The sequence below is a fragment of the Nipponia nippon genome, unplaced genomic scaffold (assembly GCF_047370975.1).
Source record: "Nipponia nippon isolate SJK-2023a ecotype South Korea unplaced genomic scaffold, ASM4737097v1 scaffold_5, whole genome shotgun sequence".
Classification (NCBI taxonomy): domain Eukaryota; kingdom Metazoa; phylum Chordata; class Aves; order Pelecaniformes; family Threskiornithidae; genus Nipponia; species Nipponia nippon.
In genome coordinates this window covers 42,798,288-42,819,221 of record NW_028262369.1, presented here as the reverse complement: position 1 = coordinate 42,819,221, position 20,934 = coordinate 42,798,288, and the positions used below count along the sequence as shown (strand labels likewise).

Here is a 20,934-nt window from a genome sequence, read left to right as displayed (position 1 = left end):
TTTAGGGAGAAGTTGGTCAGCCAGGTCCACGAGGAGAAGATGGTCCAGAAGGTCCAAAAGGTCGAGCAGGTCCATCTGGGGACCCAGGTGCTGCTGGTCCAGCTGGGGAAAAGGTCAGTAGCCAGATATCAACATAAACATGTCATTGCCTCATAACATAGATGGAGCCCATGATCTTAATCACTAAAAAAACAAGCCTCCAGATCTGCAAAATCTGTAGTTACCTAACAGTAGCTTTTATGAGACACTACTACAGCAGACACATTTGAACAAGCATTGGGAATCATTATTTTGTAAGTATACAAAAAGGCATTATAATACTTCATCGGCACATAAGGCAGCTAAATTCTTATCCCAAATTACATACAGTGCATGCCAACTAAGGAAAATATGATGCAAAGAAAACAGTTGGGCGCAAAGGAGGATAAAGGTGCTGTTGGAGAGTGAATTAATATTCACAGTCATATTATGACAAATTGTGACATGAAGATTGTTTTAAACAGAAAACATATCCTGAATAAAAATCCAAAACAGGGCTGGCAAAAGAGAAAGGGGCTGTTAAAAGGGAGGACTGAAAAAAGGATGGTGATATGAAATACAGGAGAGAACAAGCACAAAGGTAAGTACAAATCTCTCTAGAATCCTGACCTCAACAAAAAACACTTGAGATTGATATAGAGGAGGAAAGGAGGCTGAGGAATGCGTGTGCGGGTACCATATCTCACTGGGTGAGAGCTCAGAAAAGAAAGGTGATTTCAGCAGTGGCATTTTGGATAACTGGGAAAGAATGATAAAATAAAATAAAATAAAACAAAAGTGATGGTTCAGAAATGTGTATACTATATTTCACAAAGTGAGAAGTTGCTGGTGAAAATACTTCCCTTTAAATTTTTTGGTAACTGTGGCTTTAATGATAGTTCTGTCTTGAATAAGACAGAAGGTGCATTTTACATTTCTTTCTCACTTTCGCTGTCTTTAAAATAGGAACAGTTAGTATTTTCCAGGAACATCCCATCTGTCATCATGCTTAATTATTCTATCTGTCTTTTTATCTATATACAGTCTTCGATAGTATACATTGGAATCTTAATAAGTATGTGGTACTACTAAAATGGTAACAAGGTTCACAGCGAAAGAGTTTTGCTGGGAAGAAAAAAATGTATTCAGCAAACTTGGGAACAAAGTCTCTTTTCATCAAAAGTTGCTACTTTTTGCAAGTATGTCATTAGTAGAAGCTCAGAAAGATGTTAGGGGTATAATTTGAGCCTAATGTCATTCATAAACTCCTAGAAAAGTATATATCCAGAAACTCAGATCACTCATTACAAAAAAGATTTATTTTCAGGTTCACTTAACTATTGGGAGCTATTTATGAATTAATGTTCTCCACAACTTTGAAAGATATCTCACCAGCTATTAGGTCATTTAATTGATTCATTAGGTCATGAATCAAAGAACATGTAAAAAAAGGAAACTCACAACTATTCTCCTACATGAATGCAAGTTGAGTTCACACCAGAAAGCCAGTGTACTCAGTTTTAACTAGATCAGCAAAACAATCTGATATAAGAAGGGTCCTATTATCTTCACCTACAATATATTCGCATTCTCCAGAAAGAACTGTATGGTTCATGGTGATGGTTGTTTTCAGTATTGCTGACCTGACAAAATTTAAGAATGTTAGGAATCTTACAAAAATTTGTATTGTTGTCATGATATCTGCAGAATAATTAATTGACTGAGGACAGCTACAAAGTAGTCCATCTTTCTCAAGTCTTTATAACCTAAGTAAAAAAACAAAGTAAACTAAATCAAACCAAAAGAAACTTTGTTCTATAGCTGTTAGTTTTTAAATAAGAATTTGACTTATTTTTAATTTTTCTTATTCAAATTACTCAGTGTGAATATAGGTTCATGTTTTCAAGCATTTCTTCTTCAGCATGACATATATGGGACACTCAAAGTCTCAAAAGTCCAGAATCTGAAGCCCTAAATATCAGAAAATATTTGAAAAAATAGTTGGTGTTGATAACACTGTTAGCTGAGCTTCGAATTGTAGACCCAAACTTTTTCCTTTTCTACAAATATTTATACCTTTTCTTGCTCATTGGAAGTCAAACATCTTCTGGGGATATTCTGTGGATACTTGGCCAGAACAGAGTGAGTCAGAGGAGAATTCTATGATGTTGGTCCTGTGATATTTATTTTAATGCAAAGACTAGAATAATCTTTGTGAACTTTTAGATCTCCCCACAAAGTTAGGGAAGTGCCTGTAAGACCACTTATCAATGTCCTATTCCCTTGTCATTCCCATGACCTGTTTAATGCAAAGGTACTATTCTTCCATAGTAATGAAAGTACAAGAGTAGTCTCCTATTCTCTATGTTCAACTGATGCTGTGATAAGAAAACTCTCTTTCCCAAGTAGGTCTAGGGCTGGATTTGCATAGTAAAGAAAATGCCAAGTATGGTGCCAAAAAAATGAGGAACATATCAGAAAAGAGCTTATAATCAAAAACACATCCATATCCATACTCAAAACCTAGGCAACTGGGCTTGCTTAATCATAAAATCAGGGACAAAACTTGCAGTGAATTTGGCAAGAGTTTGATACATTGTCATGCTGCAAAACATTTCAATCATTATAATGCATGCAGCTTGTTTCAGTGTTGCACATAACTGGCAGCATTATAATTATTTTCATAAATCAAAGAATTCTTCTTTAGTAATTTCTCAGCCAGACACATGCACTTACATGACTATGATAATACACATCTTTATTCATGTGCTGCATTTTTTAAGAATAGACATGTTTATTTTGGCAAATTACCTTTCCCATAGAGGTCTCTCCTCTTTTTCATTATCTAAGGTTACTGTGGAGTACTGTATTATATTGTATAAGCATATCTTTTCCATTGAGATCTTCTCCAAAATGTGATAGTTTGGAACATGGACTGTGTTTAGAATAGGCAAATAGGCAAATTCTTCCCCAGAGTTCCATCTTTCAAAGACTGAAACTGCTTTCCCTTTCCTGTGAAAGTGGCAAACAGTCACTCATCCTCTAGAGGTCTGAAGAGACCAGCTCAATGGGGTAGGGTATTGTATTCCATTTCTAGGAATGGTTAATGTCAGTGTTGATGGGACTGCTCATCCTGTTGTCCTTTCTGAACATAGCAAGGTGGTAGTATTTGTTGGCTGTTGTCAGCAAATAGTCAGTGGGGTATGATTTATCATAGTCTCAAACAATTTAGAACTATTCAAGAAAAAAGTTGATTCTTCAAATGCCTATTCATGAAAAATCTGTGGAAAACAAAGTAGCCATCATACAGTATATAAATTAAAAAGGGTTTCTTCTCACTTAAACCTATTAACACCCTGATTTCTTACAGAATATTAATAGTTTAATGACCTCAGCCCCACATCACAACACTGCACTTCATGTGGGGAAAAAAGACACTGAGGTATTGGCTTTGCTGAACTCATTCATTGGAGTGGGATTTTTATTTAAGTTTAGAGAACTAAGCCCACTGGTGATTAATAATTCAAATGAGAAATTTATTTAATTGAATATTACATTCCATGAAGTATCATCACCCTAAGTTGTGGAAAAAATATTTTCTATAGAAGTTCGCTGAACCACTAAGGAGGATAAAATAAAATTTAACACTGCGTTCTTATTGCAGGGTAAGCTTGGTGTACCCGGACTGCCAGGATATCCAGGAAGACAAGGTCCAAAGGTGAGCTGTAAATGAGCTGTATATCTTGTGCTTTGACATCAGTCACGATGGCAGTTATTTTATTTGTGTGTTTGGGGAAGCAGGGTGTGGGCATCAAAACAAGGGCCATTTTTCACACTTTCTTTCTTGAAAATCTGTTCTGAAGTAAAATCTTTAAAAACATTGGATCCCTAAGTCAGGCTCTTTAAGGAGCACTATCTTTCCTCTTCTTAACTCTACTGCCTTCAAACCTTTGCCATCCTCTCACGAGTTGTGTTTTTGTGTGAGCATCAGACTGGCATGCATTAAGCAATTTGAAAATGAAGGAACTGCTGATATGCTTGGAAGAGAATGAGCACTATATTGACCACTAATTGGATGCTGATGGTGATGGGAATTTTCTGTGTGGTACAAGGATTCCATTTGTGTCATTACTGCTTCTTCCATAGAATAAACCATATTTCTTTGAAACATAGAATTTACAATTTTCATCATGTTTTCCTTTTACTTCGGTTAAGACAAACATGACAAAACTAAACCCTTAGTTAATTTATGTGCCTACATCTATCCTTCAGCTATCTTTTATGTTTTGATTTCAATAGCAAACCATATAAGTGGCTTCTGGTTTAAGTGAAGGCTTATATTTTTAAAACATTTTTATTAAACATATTTTTAAAAAGGTTATCCTAACACAGTTTTAGGAAATGGGCACGCTAAATTAATGGGAAATTAATCTCTTTTGTGAGATTGGCAAGAAAGAAAAAATGGAATAAAAACATAATTCTACAGACATTTCCCTGTGTAGAGGAGGCCATTAGGGAGACATTACATCTCCAGACCGTCTCAAAGATGACACATCTAAGGAAATATCGCAAGTAAAAGAATCCCTTACCCCTTCTACACAACTGAACAATCAACCTGCAGTAAAATCATGTTACATGGTGAGGACAAGGGGTAACGGGTACCAGTTACTCCCAGGGAGATTCCGATTGGACACGAGAGGTAAATTTTTCACAATGAGAACAGTCAGTCATTGGGATAATCTCACCAGGGAAGTGGTTGACTCTGCTGTGCTGAACACGTTTAAGACTCAGCTGGACAGGGTGCTGCGCCATCTCGTCTAGATTGTGCTGGAAAGGCTGGACCAAATGATCCTTGAGGTCCCTTCCAGCCTGGTATTCTATGAAAATCCTCAACTTTGCTCTACTTTGGGACCTATTTTTATTTTCAAATTTGAAATTATGATTTTTTGGAAGAAATACAACTTCCTGGCTGGCTAAGCAAAGTGTTTTTCTGACTCTGGCCTATACTTTGGCCCTTTTCAAGTCAAGTGAAAGAACTATCTGAAGAATGCTTATTCATTGAACACTCTGTGTTAGTGAAAACTATCAAAACCGTCTATGGAAAGTATCCATGAAAACTGTTCACCTTGAGAGACATGTTTTTTTCTTCTGTTTCTTAACTCAAAAGTCTGAGATTTCAGTCTTTCTTTTTCTTCTCCTTTAGAACTGTTTTTTGAAAAGTCTAAGATCAAAGAGGTTTTACATTATTCAGTTCTAAGAACAAAAATGATGTAACGCGTGAAATAGAAGTTAATTGATTCTTTTTTTCAGCAAAGACTTGATCAAGAATTTCATTGTATTAAGTTCTTATCACATTAACACTGAAAATAGTTCTCAAGCTGAATTCACTGTTTGCACTTCTAATTTCTCACTTAAACTTCCAAGGAAGAGTAATAACAGATACAACACATCAACTCACTAGAGACTTGTTTTGAAACTTATTCACAGTACAGTTCAAGTTAATATAAGGGAGAGAGAAAAAAAGAAGCAGCAGAAAAACATATTAGCTGTGTAAAGCAAATAAGAAATCTTGTCCCAGCATTGTCAAGAAGGTTCACACCATTCTTTTTGTTGTCACTTATTTGCTTTGCATTATTTTTCTTCTGAGAATTGTTCTCAGAGTACTGTCATTATCTGATAATTTTCACTATATTTTTTCTCCTGTCCAGTCCCTCTTGATTAACACAATTGCAAAAAGTTCTGTATATATAAGATATTTACAACCAAGTCATGCCTATTAATGCTTGATCATTAGAGTTTGTTTTTTCCTCTGGCCTTTTAATTATGAAGAACATGCTTGGGCTTCACAGAGTAGAATTTTCACAGTTTTATTCACATTTTAAGTTATAACTGGTGAAGAATTAAAAAGAAAGAAGAGAAGAGAAGAGAAGAGAAGAGAAGAGAAGAGAAGAGAAGAGAAGAGAAGAGAAGAGAAGAGAAGAGAAGAGAAGAGAAGAGAAGAGAGAAAAGGAAAAGAAAAGAAAAGAAAAAAGAAAAGAAAAGAAAAAGAAAAGAAGAGAAAAGAAGAAAAGAAAAGAAAAGAAGAGAAAAGAAGAGAAAAGAAAAGAAAAGAAAAGAAAAGAAAAGAAAAGAAAAGAAAAGAAAAGAAGAGAAAAGAAGAGAAAAGAAAAGAAGAGAAAAGAAAAGAAGAGAAAAGAAAAGAAGAGAAAAGAAAAGAAAAGAAAAGAAAAGAAAAGAAAAGAAAAGAAAAGAAAAGAAAAGAAAAGAAAAGAAAAGAAAAAGAAAAGAAAAAGAAAAGAAGAGAAAAGAAGAGAAAAGAAAAGAAGAGAAAAGAAAAGAAGAGAAAAGAAAAGAAGAGAAAAGAAAAGAAAAGAAAAGAAAAGAAAAGAAAAGAAAAGAAAAGAAAAGAAAAGAAAAGAAAAGAAAAGAAAAGAAAAGAAAAGAAAAGAAAAGAAAAGAAAAAGAAAAAGAAAAGAAAAAGAAAAGAAGAGAAAAGAAAAGAAAAGAAAAGAAATCTCTTTACTTTTCTCCCACCAGTGAATATCAGTCAGGTTTTCATTAGAATCAGTGTCAGTGAAGTGGTACTGCCCCTAAGTCATTAAAGCATAATTGGAATGATTGTGTGAAACAAGATTCATTAAAAGGAAAACATAAATAGGAAAAAGAGAAAAGGAAAAAATACTTATCAAAGTTTCAAAGAAGAGCACCAGGAAATTCTATTTTAAGTTTTTGTTATATGCACTTTATTTGCCATTAAAATCCTAATAGCAAGCTGCACAGATATAGATGCATTATCACAGCAGGGAGTCTGGCCAGTAGTTTTAGCAGCTGACCAAACCAAACACTGCTTTGATTTTCATCTCCAGTCACTTAAAAGTACATTTTGTCAAGTCTATCACCTCTTTGACCCCAAGTCCCTTATGACAAATTAACACCTTGGCAGGTAACAAGCCTGCTGTCCCTCTGGACCTGTATACCAGAAATAAAGAAGAGAATAGTACTGTTCAGATTAGACTGGGCAGTTAGCAGGAGGAAAGGGGAGAAATAAGGAGAAGCAGGAATAATGCCTGGAAGCAGTTTCTATCCATAGAATCAATCTCCCCATAAATTCTGCTTATGAGATGAGCATATAAGCACATGTATAAATTGCATGTATCAGTCAAATGAAACTGGCCAGTGGTCAGCCTGCAGTGAATAAAGCACCTGAAGTAATTTACAGCTCAGTAAAGTGAATAGAGGACCATTGTTCAGATGTGGCAACACCTTACAATTATTTTGAATTAAGTTATTTTGTAAAAGAATTATTATACTGTGAGGCAACAAGGCCTTGTTTGTTCCTCTTCATTCCGATAGTTATTTCTAGTGCGCTGTTACTGATAATTTCTCTCCTGCTGTTAAAAATGGTGCAGATTTAATGAATACTTTATAGTTTAATAAGATGACAAATAATGTCCATTCTATACATTGATTTTTTTAATGCATTCTGGACTTGAGGCATTATGGTAAGTTAATTTGCAGCTATTCATCAGAGCTGTCATACTTGCAAGTTTCACATGTACAATGTATATGACTTTGGAGGTCATATACATATAAATTAAATGTTGTCTATCCTACTGTTTTGCTATTGATATCCTCTGATATTTGCATTGATTTCTTACATAGGGCTCAACTGGTTTCCCAGGATTTCCAGGTGCCAATGGAGAGAAAGGTGCAAGGGTATGATAATTCATGCTTGCATGACACAATTAACTTTTGGAACTCAGTGCTATGGGAAGTCACTGAAACCTAAGGATACAAGCTACTATCTAAAGAACTATAAAAACAGGCTTTTCACGCTTATGAACCTCTACAGTTACGTAAAAAAGGACATACTGAGACACTAGTTCTCATTCTTTGAGGTATTAATCTAAATATACAGGAACTCAGACAATTATATGTTTGAAAAAGAGACAAGAAATCACCTTTGCTGAGGCATGTTTTTCTGACAGTATAGCTGAGTGAGTTGGCAAGGACTATTTTCCTGTAACCCATGAATTATCCTGCTACAATGCAATTTATCCTCAAGGAAATTCAGCTTCTATTTCATAAGTATTCTGATTAGCCACAAGCTTTTTTATAGGCTGAGCTTTGAAAATGCAAAATATACCAGACAAGATGAAGAACATGTACTATTACATATATTAAAAAATAGATGTAAAATGACAGCCTTTCCTGCTTTGTTTACTTGAAGCAGGTGAGGGAAAATGTTATGCATATTCTTCAAACTGTAAAAATGAAATATGGGTTAGAAAGAAGGTCACTGTGCTGTTGTCTCTAAAGCTCAATTGAACATAGCAGAACATGTTGTTAGAAAGATGATGAAATTAAGAGGATGAGTCAGAATTCATAGATGACAGCAACTTAAAGTCAAACTGAAGTAATGTACATCATTGTTCTTAAGAATCCATTTTAATTTGCAGCATGAAAACAAGCAGAAATTCATGATTTTAAGATGAAATCTGTGAAATCCAATTGCATTTGTGTTGCTTATGTATGGTTTAAATTGTTCTTGTATTATTTTAGCTAAGATAAAGATATGTTGTTATGGACAGACACAAGCAATAGAACAATGTTCAGTTCATTCTTGTTGGGAGAAATGAGACATGACTGCTAATCAAGATATCAGATTAAAAAAACAAGCAAAATAATAACATCAAAGAGCAGACTTAAAATTATGAAAATCTAATTATACTGATCCATTATCAGGCCTTCATAAAGCTTTCAATTCAGCTAGGTTACTAACCACGAAATTAATACCATCAAACTGCATGCATACTTAAGTATTATGCTGATCATCAATGAGACAATAACTGCTGGTTTTGTAATGTGAATCGGGTATTATTATTAATCTTGCCTAAAGGGATATTGTTGTGTTTTATGCTACCATGCACACTGGTACTAGGAAAGACAGTCATTGTCTCTGAGAAGTTCTCAAGCTGTGTAGCACTTTAAGACAACACATAATTTTTATTTTGATAAGTGAAATAAAATCAATATAAAAAAAAACCAAAAAACGAAAAACACCACAAGAAAACCCTCAGGAAAACAGGTGTGTGCATTTAATTGGTTTCCAATAAAAGCAAGCTTTATGCTAAAACATCTATGATGATTTTCTGTTGCTGTTGTGTTTAACGCAGAGATTAGAAAGTACCAGTCATCAGATTCCCTTTTTTACCTGAAGAATACTCTATTGAATTTTAAGCTTCTTTGCATTAGAATGCACAGCAATACTAACGCCGAGCCTAAGGAAAGAAATCTATTGAGTATGATTAGGAGATATATTGAAGCAAAAATTAAGGACTAGTATTCTGGCAATTTCTGTATCTCTCTGCAAGTGTGTAGAATCCTGGTAGGTATTAGAGTCCCTATTTCTGTTATAAAAAAAAAAAAGAGAGGCTTGCTCTTTCTTTCCTCTGTTAACCTGTGGAACTGTCCATGGGAACCTGGGAACTTGGTCTTCAAGGCTACTATTACATTGGAAATGATGCCAAGTCCTTTAGACTGCTGCAGAGGGACTCTGCTTGTTGTGTGCCATCTTCACCACTATTTTAAAGTAGTTTAAAATGTTCATTAGACAGAATCTGACTCCGAGGCAAATTTAGTGCATTTAGCTACAAGTCCTAGCAAACTCAGAAAGATAATCAATTTTGTCAAGGATCGTGATTCTGTAAATTGAAATGCAAAGTAGTTAAATAAAGATAACATTTAAACCTAAGGGAGTTGCACTTTGCCCCCACTTCAGTAAAAAAAACCTTTATCTCACAAATAGTGTCTGCTAAGATGATTTCTGTGAACTTTTCTCTACAGGGATTACATGGCAAACCAGGCCCCAGAGGACAGCGAGGACCAACAGTATGTACTTTTGCTTTGCAATTTAGAGGCTTTCCTAGATTAATTGCGTCCACTATACTGTGAAAAAATATTTTGATTTAATTACAGTATCCAATAATTATCCTCAAGTGCATCTGTGTTAAATTGACAGGGTCCAAGAGGCTCAAGAGGTCCCAGAGGTCCCACTGGCAAACCAGGTCCAAAGGTAGTTGTCATGCATACTGTATACATTGGCTACAGGCTGTTTCTTTCAAATAAAATAGAGGTCTAATCTTTGAACATATTGTTGTTCCTTTCTAGGGTACTGCAGGCAATGATGGTCCTCCTGGCCCACCAGGTGAAAGGGTATGTGAAAGCTATTTAAGTACATGTTGTTTTTCCCACTATGTAGGAGTGTGATTTGAGGGTGGGAGAGTTGTTTTATTTTTAGTTCTCCCTCTCATGTCTTTGCCCTTCTTTGACCAGAGTAACCAGAACTAACAAAACCTGAATTCCAGTGATGCTTTTCACAAAGTTATGAATGGGGTAGCTGAAGTTTGCTGAAAGCGTCTTCCAGCTGTAGCTAAGTTCTGTACAAATAGGACACAGAGAATACATACACACTTCGTATTATATCCATGCACTTTGTATATATCCATGCAAATTACAGTTGTACTTACCAGCCTATGCTCTTAAGAATGCCCCATTTACTGCAGTGTACTTTTTGTTCATGGGATTTACAAATCACTCCAGCCATCTCCAGAAGCTTCTTTGTTGAAGCAAATGATTTTTTTTTGTTCTGATCAGCTAAGAATTCCCTTCAACCTACTGTCTGCATGCTTGAGAAATCCTGTTGTGCTTCCTAAAATAAAATTTTCTGCTTGCTATTATATTACCAATCAATGCACAAATCCAATATACAGTCAGTCCATTACACAGCAGTATATAGAAAAACAATATTAATAAATCAGATTTGTAATAGCAGCACTTGAAAACCAACTCAGATAGTTTAAGTGGACATGCTCTCTGCCAAAGTATTTTTGCAAAGCTTAAGAACAAACTTTTCTTTCGCAGTCATATTTCATTAAACTGCTAACCTTTTTCATGTGGAGAATCTATAAATCTTTTCCCAGTACCCACCCCCAGGTCCCAGTGATCTCCAGAAGTCTTACTCTTCAGGAGGGAGTTCTTTGTGCATTTTCCCCTATTCCATAATGTCACTTTGTTACACTATTTCCTTGCTGAATACATGCACACTTGGTGTAACAATACTGGCAGAACAACAGCAAACTCTTTTTGCTAGAATGACTAATCAAACTGAAAAAGGAAAAACGCCATAGGATCAGACCAAATGGTTTGATTGAGTTGATTAATGGAGATAAGGACATCCATAAAACTAATGATAACAAGAACATGGTGTGAGTCTGTTCTAGAAATCTCAAATCTTCAGTTTGTGTGTCTGCAGAAAGCAATTAAGGTTAATTTTGTTTCATTTATCCGTAGCAGTTGCAAGTAGAGTATTAATAAACGTCTGTCTGCTATACACATATAAAGGAATGCACATGCCTGCAGATCTAATGTCACACTTTCCTGCTTAAGAAAAGGATTCTTTTCCTTTTGACTGAAAGCCATTAAAGCATATGCCAAAAAAATTAATACCAAATACACTGGAAACAAAAGGTTTAGTTTACTAAAAACCTTTCGTTTTAGCTCTTTCATTCCTGAAGCAGAATATTACTTAACAGTCCAAGAGACTGGTTAGTGGAGCAGGACAGTGGTTCTCACAGTAAGGAGACGTAGGATAGAACAGAAGGAAAGTTGAGGACTGGAGGACTAGACTGTAGCCAGTACACATGGAAGGCAACACTCCAAGGGAGGCTGCAGTGAGAAGTTGAAAGTACCTCTATATTAAACAAAAGACAATGTACCAAGTGGAACATGGACAGCGGGAATAAGTGGAAAGTTTGGGTGAAATAGGCATGATGTGGCAAGTAAGAGAGAGACACAGGGGCAGGAAGCTGCGATTCAAGAGAGGAATGAGTTAACTAGGATGTTGGATATAGAGAAGTAGGCATAGTCCAAGAAAGGAACCGTAGGATGTTTTACACTGAGGGGGAACATCAGAGGCAGACTACCAGAGCGTGAACAGCAGAGCCTTGTGAAGGAGGAGTTTGCTGACAGCTCCAAGAGGTTATGAGGAAGAGAAGCTGCAGGGGGACTGAAAACAATGAGCAGATCAATCCAAGATGAAGGCATCCCTGGAGAGAAATTGATTAGAGCAAAGAGATGAAGAATCACAGAGCACCACGTCTCATATCACTTGTGTAATATAAGTGTGAGGTATCTATTTGCTTCCCAACAGGGGTGGATTTCAGCCAAAAAATAAAACTGTCATTTCTACTCCGCTGAGACTATTTCAGGTACCAGACATGTAAACATTAAATAATCTGTCCTGTGTAGCTACTGTTAAAATGAAATTTAATGACAAAAAAGAAAATGTAATTTTGATAACATGCTGTCAGTATTCTACTGCTTTTTCTCACATAATCCATCAGTCCAGTGGCTTGAAATCTGCAGACCATATTGTGAATAAAAAAAATGCAAATCTTCTTTCCTTAAAAAGTCTCAAGATGTGAGGATCAAAGTACAGTGGAAATTTATGAGAAAGAAGGTGCAACTAACAGTAAAACTTTGAGTTGCGCTCTTATAACCAATTCCTGAGAGAGACCAATTTCTTTCATACATTTTGTACAGTAGCTGAGTCAATTTTAATAGCTTTCCTCTATAAAACTCCTCCATTTTTTTTTTAAACTTTATGCTTTATGTTATACCCAGAAGCAAATGAGGACAGGTCATTTGTTCACAGAGACAGCAGAATGAAAAAAAAACCAAACCCTCATATGGAACATATTTGTGTGTTATGAAGATTTCAGAAACAACCTTACGCCTGTTTTAGAAGAGAAAATAAAAATGACGGATAGTGCAGTAAGATCATAAAGATTTCTTCCTTTACCTAGCACTTCTTAGTTGAGTCAGATTTAGTATTACAGTATAATCAAGGTCTACCCTGGAATAAGAGTCACTTAAGGGCAAATTCTCCTAGGTTGGGTGCAAGGGATCCTCTCCCACAGCTGCATTCGCACACTGCTTCGCCTACTGCAGGAGCAAGCCATAGTCTGGAACTGAGCCTGGGCTGTAATGAATGAGGCTTCTGGAACTCAGAAACAGTTGGCGCTTTATCAGGGGAGCAAAAGGGTAGCATAATTTGGGAGATGTGGCCTCCTGCTTCAAGTCTTTTGCATCAAACTTCAAACCAACATTTCTAACGTATTTTGACAGCTGATGTATTAGCAAAACCAGGCATCGTATACCAAGTAGAACAGGATAAAGTCTTGCACTATATGACTAGGGTACATGGCTCTGCTGTGGGACCATGTAGAATCAATAAGGTTTTTCACGTTGCTACTCTTTGACTTAGCACACTAAAAACTAAACAGGGAAAATTCTTTTAATAAGCTGACATAGTCCCTTTCAGCATATCAGCAATAAATTTTAAAAGCTGGCCTTCATTTTGTTTGGTGACAGCTTTAGAAACAGTCACATAAGCTAGTACTTTGTGTAAATATCTATGTGTATAGATGTATGTGGACATACATTTACATACACATGTATGTGTATGTACTTGTACATATACATACGCAATGCACTAACTCACATGACCATCTTTAACTAAATTTGTAAAACCATGCTGCATAAAAATCTTCCCTCTCCATATATATGTGTATATAAAAAACTATATAAAAAAGTGTTCATGCATCATGGGGTTTTTTTCCAGCTATCTCAAGTATTTTTCATGATAGCAAGAATGTTGTATTAAGTCCCTGGTAACTCTGGAAAGCTTATTCTATTTGGAAGTTCGTACTGTTGTACTGGCCTGAAATATTGTCAGAGTGTAAGAACTGCTAAAGATGAATGTTGGACTCAAAAAGACCACCAGACTATTAATTAATTCCCACGTTTTGTGCAACACAGGAAACAATGTTCCTTACTCACAGTTGATTCCTACTTTATTATGCACAGTTCCAGGAGTCAGACGCAGACATACTTTATATAAGTAGCTTTTCTTGTCTCTTACTGCATTCCTACACAGGCAGTATTGGTTTCAGGAAATGGGCTCCAATGTCTATGCATGTGAATTCTTGCTACCAATATTTATGGCAGTGGAGCTGAGGCTTTATACTTATAACCAGATATTATCTGCAGAGTTCATATATTTTATAATTGAAGTTCATATATTTTATAATTGAAGCAAACTTTTCAATCCAGTGTCATGGCAGCTAGACTAAAACTTTACATGTTTGGTTGCCTTTATACTAGGGACCACAAGGGCCTCAGGGACCTGTTGGATTCCCCGGACCAAAGGGACCTCCAGTAAGTATCTTTTTAATTAACTATGTGCAACAACAGGGATATTATTTTTCATACAATGTTTCTGAAGTTAGTATTTGAAGATTTATTTAAGGGATGGTTTATGTATAGATTACAAATACGCTTATTGAGCTTTAAGGCTAAGACAAGAACTCACATATTAAAAACGATCATTGGTGTGCAGCTCATATGACATTCCGCATAGTATACTAAACTGCAAATCTTCTAGTAAGTTGATGCCAATGTCCAGGTGACAGACTGAGTTTAGGCAAAATGTTACTTTGCTGGTGTATATTTTCTTTCAATAATTGATTCATTGAGGAAAAAATGAATAGGAAGGAGACATTCATTAGTAGCAGAAATGTACGGAAGTAATAGCACATTTGAGCTGCTGCCTGAACTAGTTATACTGCTCTTCTAGTGTGTTTCTGCTCATGTGGAGTAAGTACAAAAGCACCAAACTACCTGTGATTTTTTTCACCCATGCATCTGCTATTTTTATTTCCAATGCCAAAACCTGAAATTTCATCAAATACTCCTGTAATGCTTAGTTTTGTGTTAACTTGAGTCATTGACCAAAGAAAAATGGAAGGGAAGTATAGGTACTTTCCATGATTTCTGAATTTACAGAAATCCATTTTGAACATGCATGCATTTGACAACCTAACAGTAACTCTCCAAGGAATTGCTAACACACATCAGGGAGGACACAAGGAAAATCTATTATTAAAATTATAGTTAGTTGATATAGCAGCAGTTAAGCTATACTGAAGACTAATTTAGAAAAAAACAAGAGATCAGAGATTCTTACAGCTACTTGCACACTTTTTTCAGAATCAAGGATGGCTAAGAAATGCTTTGATTTATGTATTTTACAATTTCAGGGGCCACCTGGAAAAGATGGCTTGCCTGGGCACCCAGGACAGCGGGGTGAGACTGTAAGTAAATGTACTCTACTGAGTTAGTGTTGTAAACCTCCAAAGGCCGTGATTGTCTGATCAAAACTAAAGAAACAGAGACAACAGAGAAAGGGGGAAGAGGCTGGGACTAAGAGGTTATGTAACTGTAGTTTTCTTATGGTTGGTAGGTTAGGCATGCGAAAGATTTATTTTGTTTCCATGCTACAAGAGTGAGGTTATTCTTTGCTATGCCTGGTTAGTAACATCACAATGAGCTTAAATAGTCAATAGAAGTAAAAGAAATCAATACTCAGATCTCAATTTTAATAAAGATTTGTCAACCAATTACTATATGGTTCTTTTCTCACTGAATGCCACGTAACATAAATAATAACATAATAAAAAGTCTTATTAATGGTAAGCAGATAGGAAACTCAAAAGCCAACACTTTTGGAAAGTAGAATCAGGAATGATTCAACCTGTGAAAAAAATCTTAAATTTTGAAACTGTATCCTATGTAATCTCCCTAAGAATGACAATGAGTAAATTCTGGTAGCAAAATGAAAAAATTAACATGTAACAGTTTTAATGGAATTATTTAAGAAAACTCTCTACTTCTGTAGTGCCAAAACCTTACTCATATCCCACTGAAATAAAATAAAATACTTACTTGGATTTTTCAGAGCTAGAGAAAGCCATAAATGAATTTAGAGAGAAATTTTCTCAGCATGTAGAATGTGTTTTGGGTTCCAGCTTCACTGGAAATCTGTTAGTGACTGCTGAGTCACTTCCACTGCTGGAAGGGGGAGCACAGAGCTTGGAGTAACACATCATTCTGAAAAACTGTGTTTTCTTCTGTTAGTACTGTAGCATTGTAATGCTTTGCAATGATAGTGGCTTTTTTTGTGTGTGAAAGAAACATTATTGACTACTTCTTTGTTCTTTTTCTTTGCAATGATGCAAAGAGTAGTCTTGCGTACCATAAGGATGAATTTGAATCATTGTTTAGAATGCAGGAAGCTCAAAATTGTTCTTTAATCTGATAAGAAAAAGCACAGTTACTATTTTTCCTTTATTCTTATTTATTTGAACATGAGCCAGTAATGTGCCATTACTGCAAAGAATGCTAATCGTATCCTGGGCTGCAGTAGGGTGATCTTTCCTTTCTGTTCAGCCCTGCTGAGGCCAGGAGTATTGTGACCAGTTCTGGGCTCCTCAGTAGAAGGGAGAGCGAGCTACTGGAGAGAGGCCAACAAAGGCCACTGAGATGATTAAAGGACTGGAGCATCTCTCCTGTGAGTAAAGACTGACAGAGCTGGGACTGTTGAGCCTAGAGAGGAGAAGGCCCAGGTCAAATCTCATCAAAATATATAAATACCTGAATGGAGGGTGTAAAGAAGATGGAGCCAGGCTCTTTTCAGTGGTGCCCAGTGACAGGACAAGAGGCAGTGGGCATAAACTGAAACACAGGAGGTTCCATCTGAACATCAGGAAACACTTTTTCACTGTGAGGGTGATGAAGCACTGGAACGGATTACCCAGAGAGGTTGCAGAGTCTCCATCCTTGGAGATATTCAAAAGCTGTCTGGATATATTCCTGGGCAGCCAGCTCTCAGTGGCCCTGCTTAAGCAGGACAGTTGGACCATATGACCTCCAGAGGTCCCTTACAACCTCAACCATTCTATGATTCTATGATTTCTTGATTTCAGTCATGACTAGAAATGAAAGATGCAAAATATAATGAAACTATGGACTCTGCTACTGTGTGATGTTTGGACCAGGTCCCTCTGGGTTCAATCAATACTATGGTTCTCTAATTTTGTATCTCCTTTGGGTTTAGTAGGTTTAGGCTGATATAAAACTTGAGTAATTTAGGAGCTACTGCAGCTTTTCATTAGCATTGTTTTCTGCCCTGTGGATATGTATACTTGGGCCAGAATTATTTTAAAAATATTTTTCCCCCATGGGTTCTCATGTATATGTTTTTGCAGAAAAACAGATATTATTTTTTTTTATAAACAAAAAGTAGACTCGTTTTTTTCGATGAACATTTCCATGTCACATTTTTTATAAATGTATAAATCAGAAAACTTTCACTGCACTTATTGGTAAATCAGGGTCTTAAGAATTCTGTTTCTTATTTAGGCGTATATCTCATTAAAGTTCAGTGGTGCATGTGGGCATTGCAACAGTTAGGGGATTAGGCTAAGAGACATACTGAAGCTTAACAAATTAGAGAGCTAGATTCCCAGATTGCACTCTGCAGCTTGATTATGGAATAATAAGCATATGTTGACAGCAACTGAGGTAAGTATTAGTGGAGAAAAGGCTACAGCTTCTTCCCCCAGTAAGCCATATGCACTTTGAAGAACTGCCATTGTTTGCTGAAATTCTAGACATAGGAACAGTAACATCATGATAAATAATTTGGAATATAAATGTAGGAATAAACTAGATACTGAAAACCAATATTAAGCTAGTTGCTCCTTAGAAATGATTATCAATTTCAGTGATATCAATCTCAGATTGGCAGGAGGCATCAGCTGCAGAGATTGTTAGACTGTCTGGTGTTATGCAAGAATTTAGTGTTTCATGCATATGGAAGGATAAAATAGAAATATACTAGCCATTTCATCTATTAGAATTAATCAAGGACCTTCTTACTACAATAAACTCAGTTTTCTTAAATTGTCTTCCACAGAAAATAACAAAAAAATGGAGGCTAATTAGGCACTTACAAACACAGGCATGAGGCATTAGTGTAAATTTTTAATACTAAATATTTTAGATGAACCCATGGGATGTTCAGATCATCTTCAGTATTTGCTGCTGAAATATACTTTGCTTATTACTTCTTTTACAAATCTGAATCTGTAGGAACAGATAAGCTGGTGACATAAGAGAGAAAGCAGAGTAGTAAAACCATCATTAGCATCAAGAATCATTGAATATACTGCAAAGTACCAATGCATTCTGCTAACCTGGGAATAGCAGGCCTTCTCAAGGTACTGTCAGGAACTGGGTAATATTCAACATTCCTTTGTCTTTCCTTACAATAGGCTTCAGAAGAAGCTTTGACTGTGTAAAGGAAGGGACACATGAATGATTCCATCTGTAGCAGTTCTGATTTTCAGTCATTAGAGCAAAGGGGTAGTTTTGTATTTGTTTTTAATCTGGATCATTTCAGAGGTCTGAGAGAGAGTGCCTAAACAGTTATGGGCCAAACTGAACCATGGTAACGTCTGGCTGGCAGCAAGAAGAGAATCAGATTGAGGAAGGTAAAAAAAGCTTAAACCGGATCTGATGGAATGGGGCAACTGTCAGTGAGACCGTGCCCAGAGGAATGCTGAGCAGGGCCCAACATTTATAAGACATACGGGCCAGATGACACCTTTGTTTTTCAACAGGTGAGCAGAGTAGGAGGCAGATACAGGCTGTTAGGCAGGGAATACTATGTGGAACCCTAGATGTGATACAGCAGTGAATGCACTCTCCTAACTTGAAGCAGCAACATGCTTCCAATATTAGAAAGAAATAATTTAGCATGTTTCAAAGATACATTAAACAGTGCTACTATAAAGTGAGGTTGTCATTCAGTTTATTGACTAATTTTGGACAGAAGTCTGGGGCCACTGATTAGAAAAAGAAAATTCTGTAAAATTTCCCAGTGTTCTGAAAAACTGTCCCAAAAACATTTTCTTTCTATTCTCTGCTTCCCAGTTTTTGTCATCATATCAATTTCTCATTAGCTTCATTCTTTTTGTGGGACTCATGCTGCCTTTTTTACCATCTCTATACAACCTTCATCTTCCCGGGATCTCTATTTCTTTTAATTTTCTTTCTGTTTAACCTCCCCTCTTAATTAATCTTCAATTCCCCTCCAACTTCATCCACCATATGTGTCTTTCTTTAAAAAGCATTTGTATGTCTGGCTTTATGATTCATAATGTATATATGTAAAAATGTATTTTCAGCTGTCTCTTAGCTGCATCACTTATGCATTCAGACTCACCTAATCAAGTTCACCTAGAGAGATCTGTAAAATTGACTGGGATTTTTACTGCTGTACCACCTCAGAGAGATTGGAACTGATAGATATAAGAAAGATTAATCAGTATTTCACTTCTAAGTATACACAGGAAACAAAAAATTCTCATTTTTATTTCCTGAAGAGAAGGAATGTGTGACATGGAATTTCTCTTTCTCCTCTTCAGCACAGATATGAATTTTGCTACTCTATATCTCGTCCTGAGTAATATAGTATTCTATAATTATTTCACAGGGTTTTCAAGGAAAAACTGGTCCTCCTGGTCCTGGTGGTGTTGTTGGCCCTCAGGTACACCATTTAATTTCATAGTTAACTTCATAAGAGCAATGTTTAATGGTTATATTATGGCTAAGGCAGCTGCTTTTGTTGTATTAAAAGGACCATATTGATGGTTATATTAAATTTTGTAACAAATTATGCATAACAATTTTAGAAAGGTGTACTTAGTAATCATTAGTGATTCCACAAAATATGCAAATGTTGGGGTTACCTTTCCACTTCCTTTTTTGTGTGTTTTCTTCCTGTGATTATGAAGTTGGTGGTTTACAGACATCAAGAAGGCAGAGTTCTCTACCATGAAATAGTTTAGAAAGAACAATATAACATGTGACTTTCTTGTCAGAGGCCAAATTTCAGTCACTTAGAGATTGTGGAGAGATTCGCTATCAAAATTTCATTTGATCTAATCTTACTTATTTGTAACCAAATCAAGTATTTGGATTGCATGAACTTTTTAGGCAATTCCTTCAGTGAAAATTTTCTCCTAGTGAATCTGAAGAGATATGTTTCAACTCTCCTACCTTCCAATTCATATTATTCAGAAACACAACAGTACAGACAGTGTTTTGAGACAAGCATAGTACACGGATTTCCCTCCATGTCCTTTTTGTAACCTCCTCCCACACGTGGGTACACCCTGTGTTTTAAAGCTTCATTGCTTAAGGAGCAAGGTCAGGATTTCACTCTTTGGAAGCTGTACAGATGTGTCTGCAGGCAGAATGCAATGCAAGATTTATTTTACAGGACACAGATATTATGTAAGTCAGCTTTGCCTGGAGGGAAGGTGAGGAATGTATGCTAACCAATGGTAATATTGTTTTGTAAAAGATACCCATAACAGCTGGATATTAAGAATCTGCTTCTCTCCAACCTCCCTCTCCCCCACAAGACATTTAATACCTTGAGGTGACTGAAGTTTTACTTTTGTGCTTAGGGTCCTACTGGTGAGACTGGCCCAATTGGTGAAAGAGGTCATCCAGGTCCTCCTGGCCCACCAGGTGAACAAGGCCTCCCAGGTGCTGCAGGAAAAGAAGGTGCTAAGGTATGATGTGGCTTTGGGGAACAAATTGGAAGAGACAGATAAATTGCTGACGGTCTCACATTTCAAATCATCACACAGAACATGCAGAATAAAATCAGAACATACAAAATAAAATCACGATTAGCATGTTTCACCCAGAAGGATTTTGGAGACTGGAAGATACCAGTTTTAGAGCTGTGTCTGCTTCCACTGAAATAATGAGAATTCTCTTGAGTCAATAGTTAGTATTTTTGTAATAAAAAATAAAAAACTAGTTTACATATACCACACATTCACTGTGGAAAGACATAGTAAGGACATGTTCACACCAAGGTGGAAAATTGTACATTGGCATTTAAAGTAGGATATGTAGTAGTGGCTACAAGGTAGA

At 36.2% G+C, this 20,934-nt stretch overlaps 1 protein-coding gene across 2 annotated transcripts in view; it reads left to right on the top strand.

The window, feature by feature from the left end:
* The window catches only part of COL11A1 (collagen type XI alpha 1 chain), a 163,418-nt gene that overhangs the window by 87,855 nt on the left and 54,629 nt on the right, over window positions 1-20,934 (top strand). For both annotated transcript variants that reach the window (XM_009468296.2, XM_087731724.1), the window contains 10 exons: window positions 6-113; window positions 3,683-3,736; window positions 7,681-7,734; window positions 9,865-9,909; window positions 10,040-10,093; window positions 10,189-10,233; window positions 14,245-14,298; window positions 15,180-15,233; window positions 19,478-19,531; window positions 20,457-20,564. In XM_009468296.2, coding sequence (XP_009466571.2) covers window positions 6-113; window positions 3,683-3,736; window positions 7,681-7,734; window positions 9,865-9,909; window positions 10,040-10,093; window positions 10,189-10,233; window positions 14,245-14,298; window positions 15,180-15,233; window positions 19,478-19,531; window positions 20,457-20,564 — 630 coding nt within the window. The remainder of the gene's footprint in view (window positions 1-5; window positions 114-3,682; window positions 3,737-7,680; window positions 7,735-9,864; window positions 9,910-10,039; window positions 10,094-10,188; window positions 10,234-14,244; window positions 14,299-15,179; window positions 15,234-19,477; window positions 19,532-20,456; window positions 20,565-20,934) is intronic.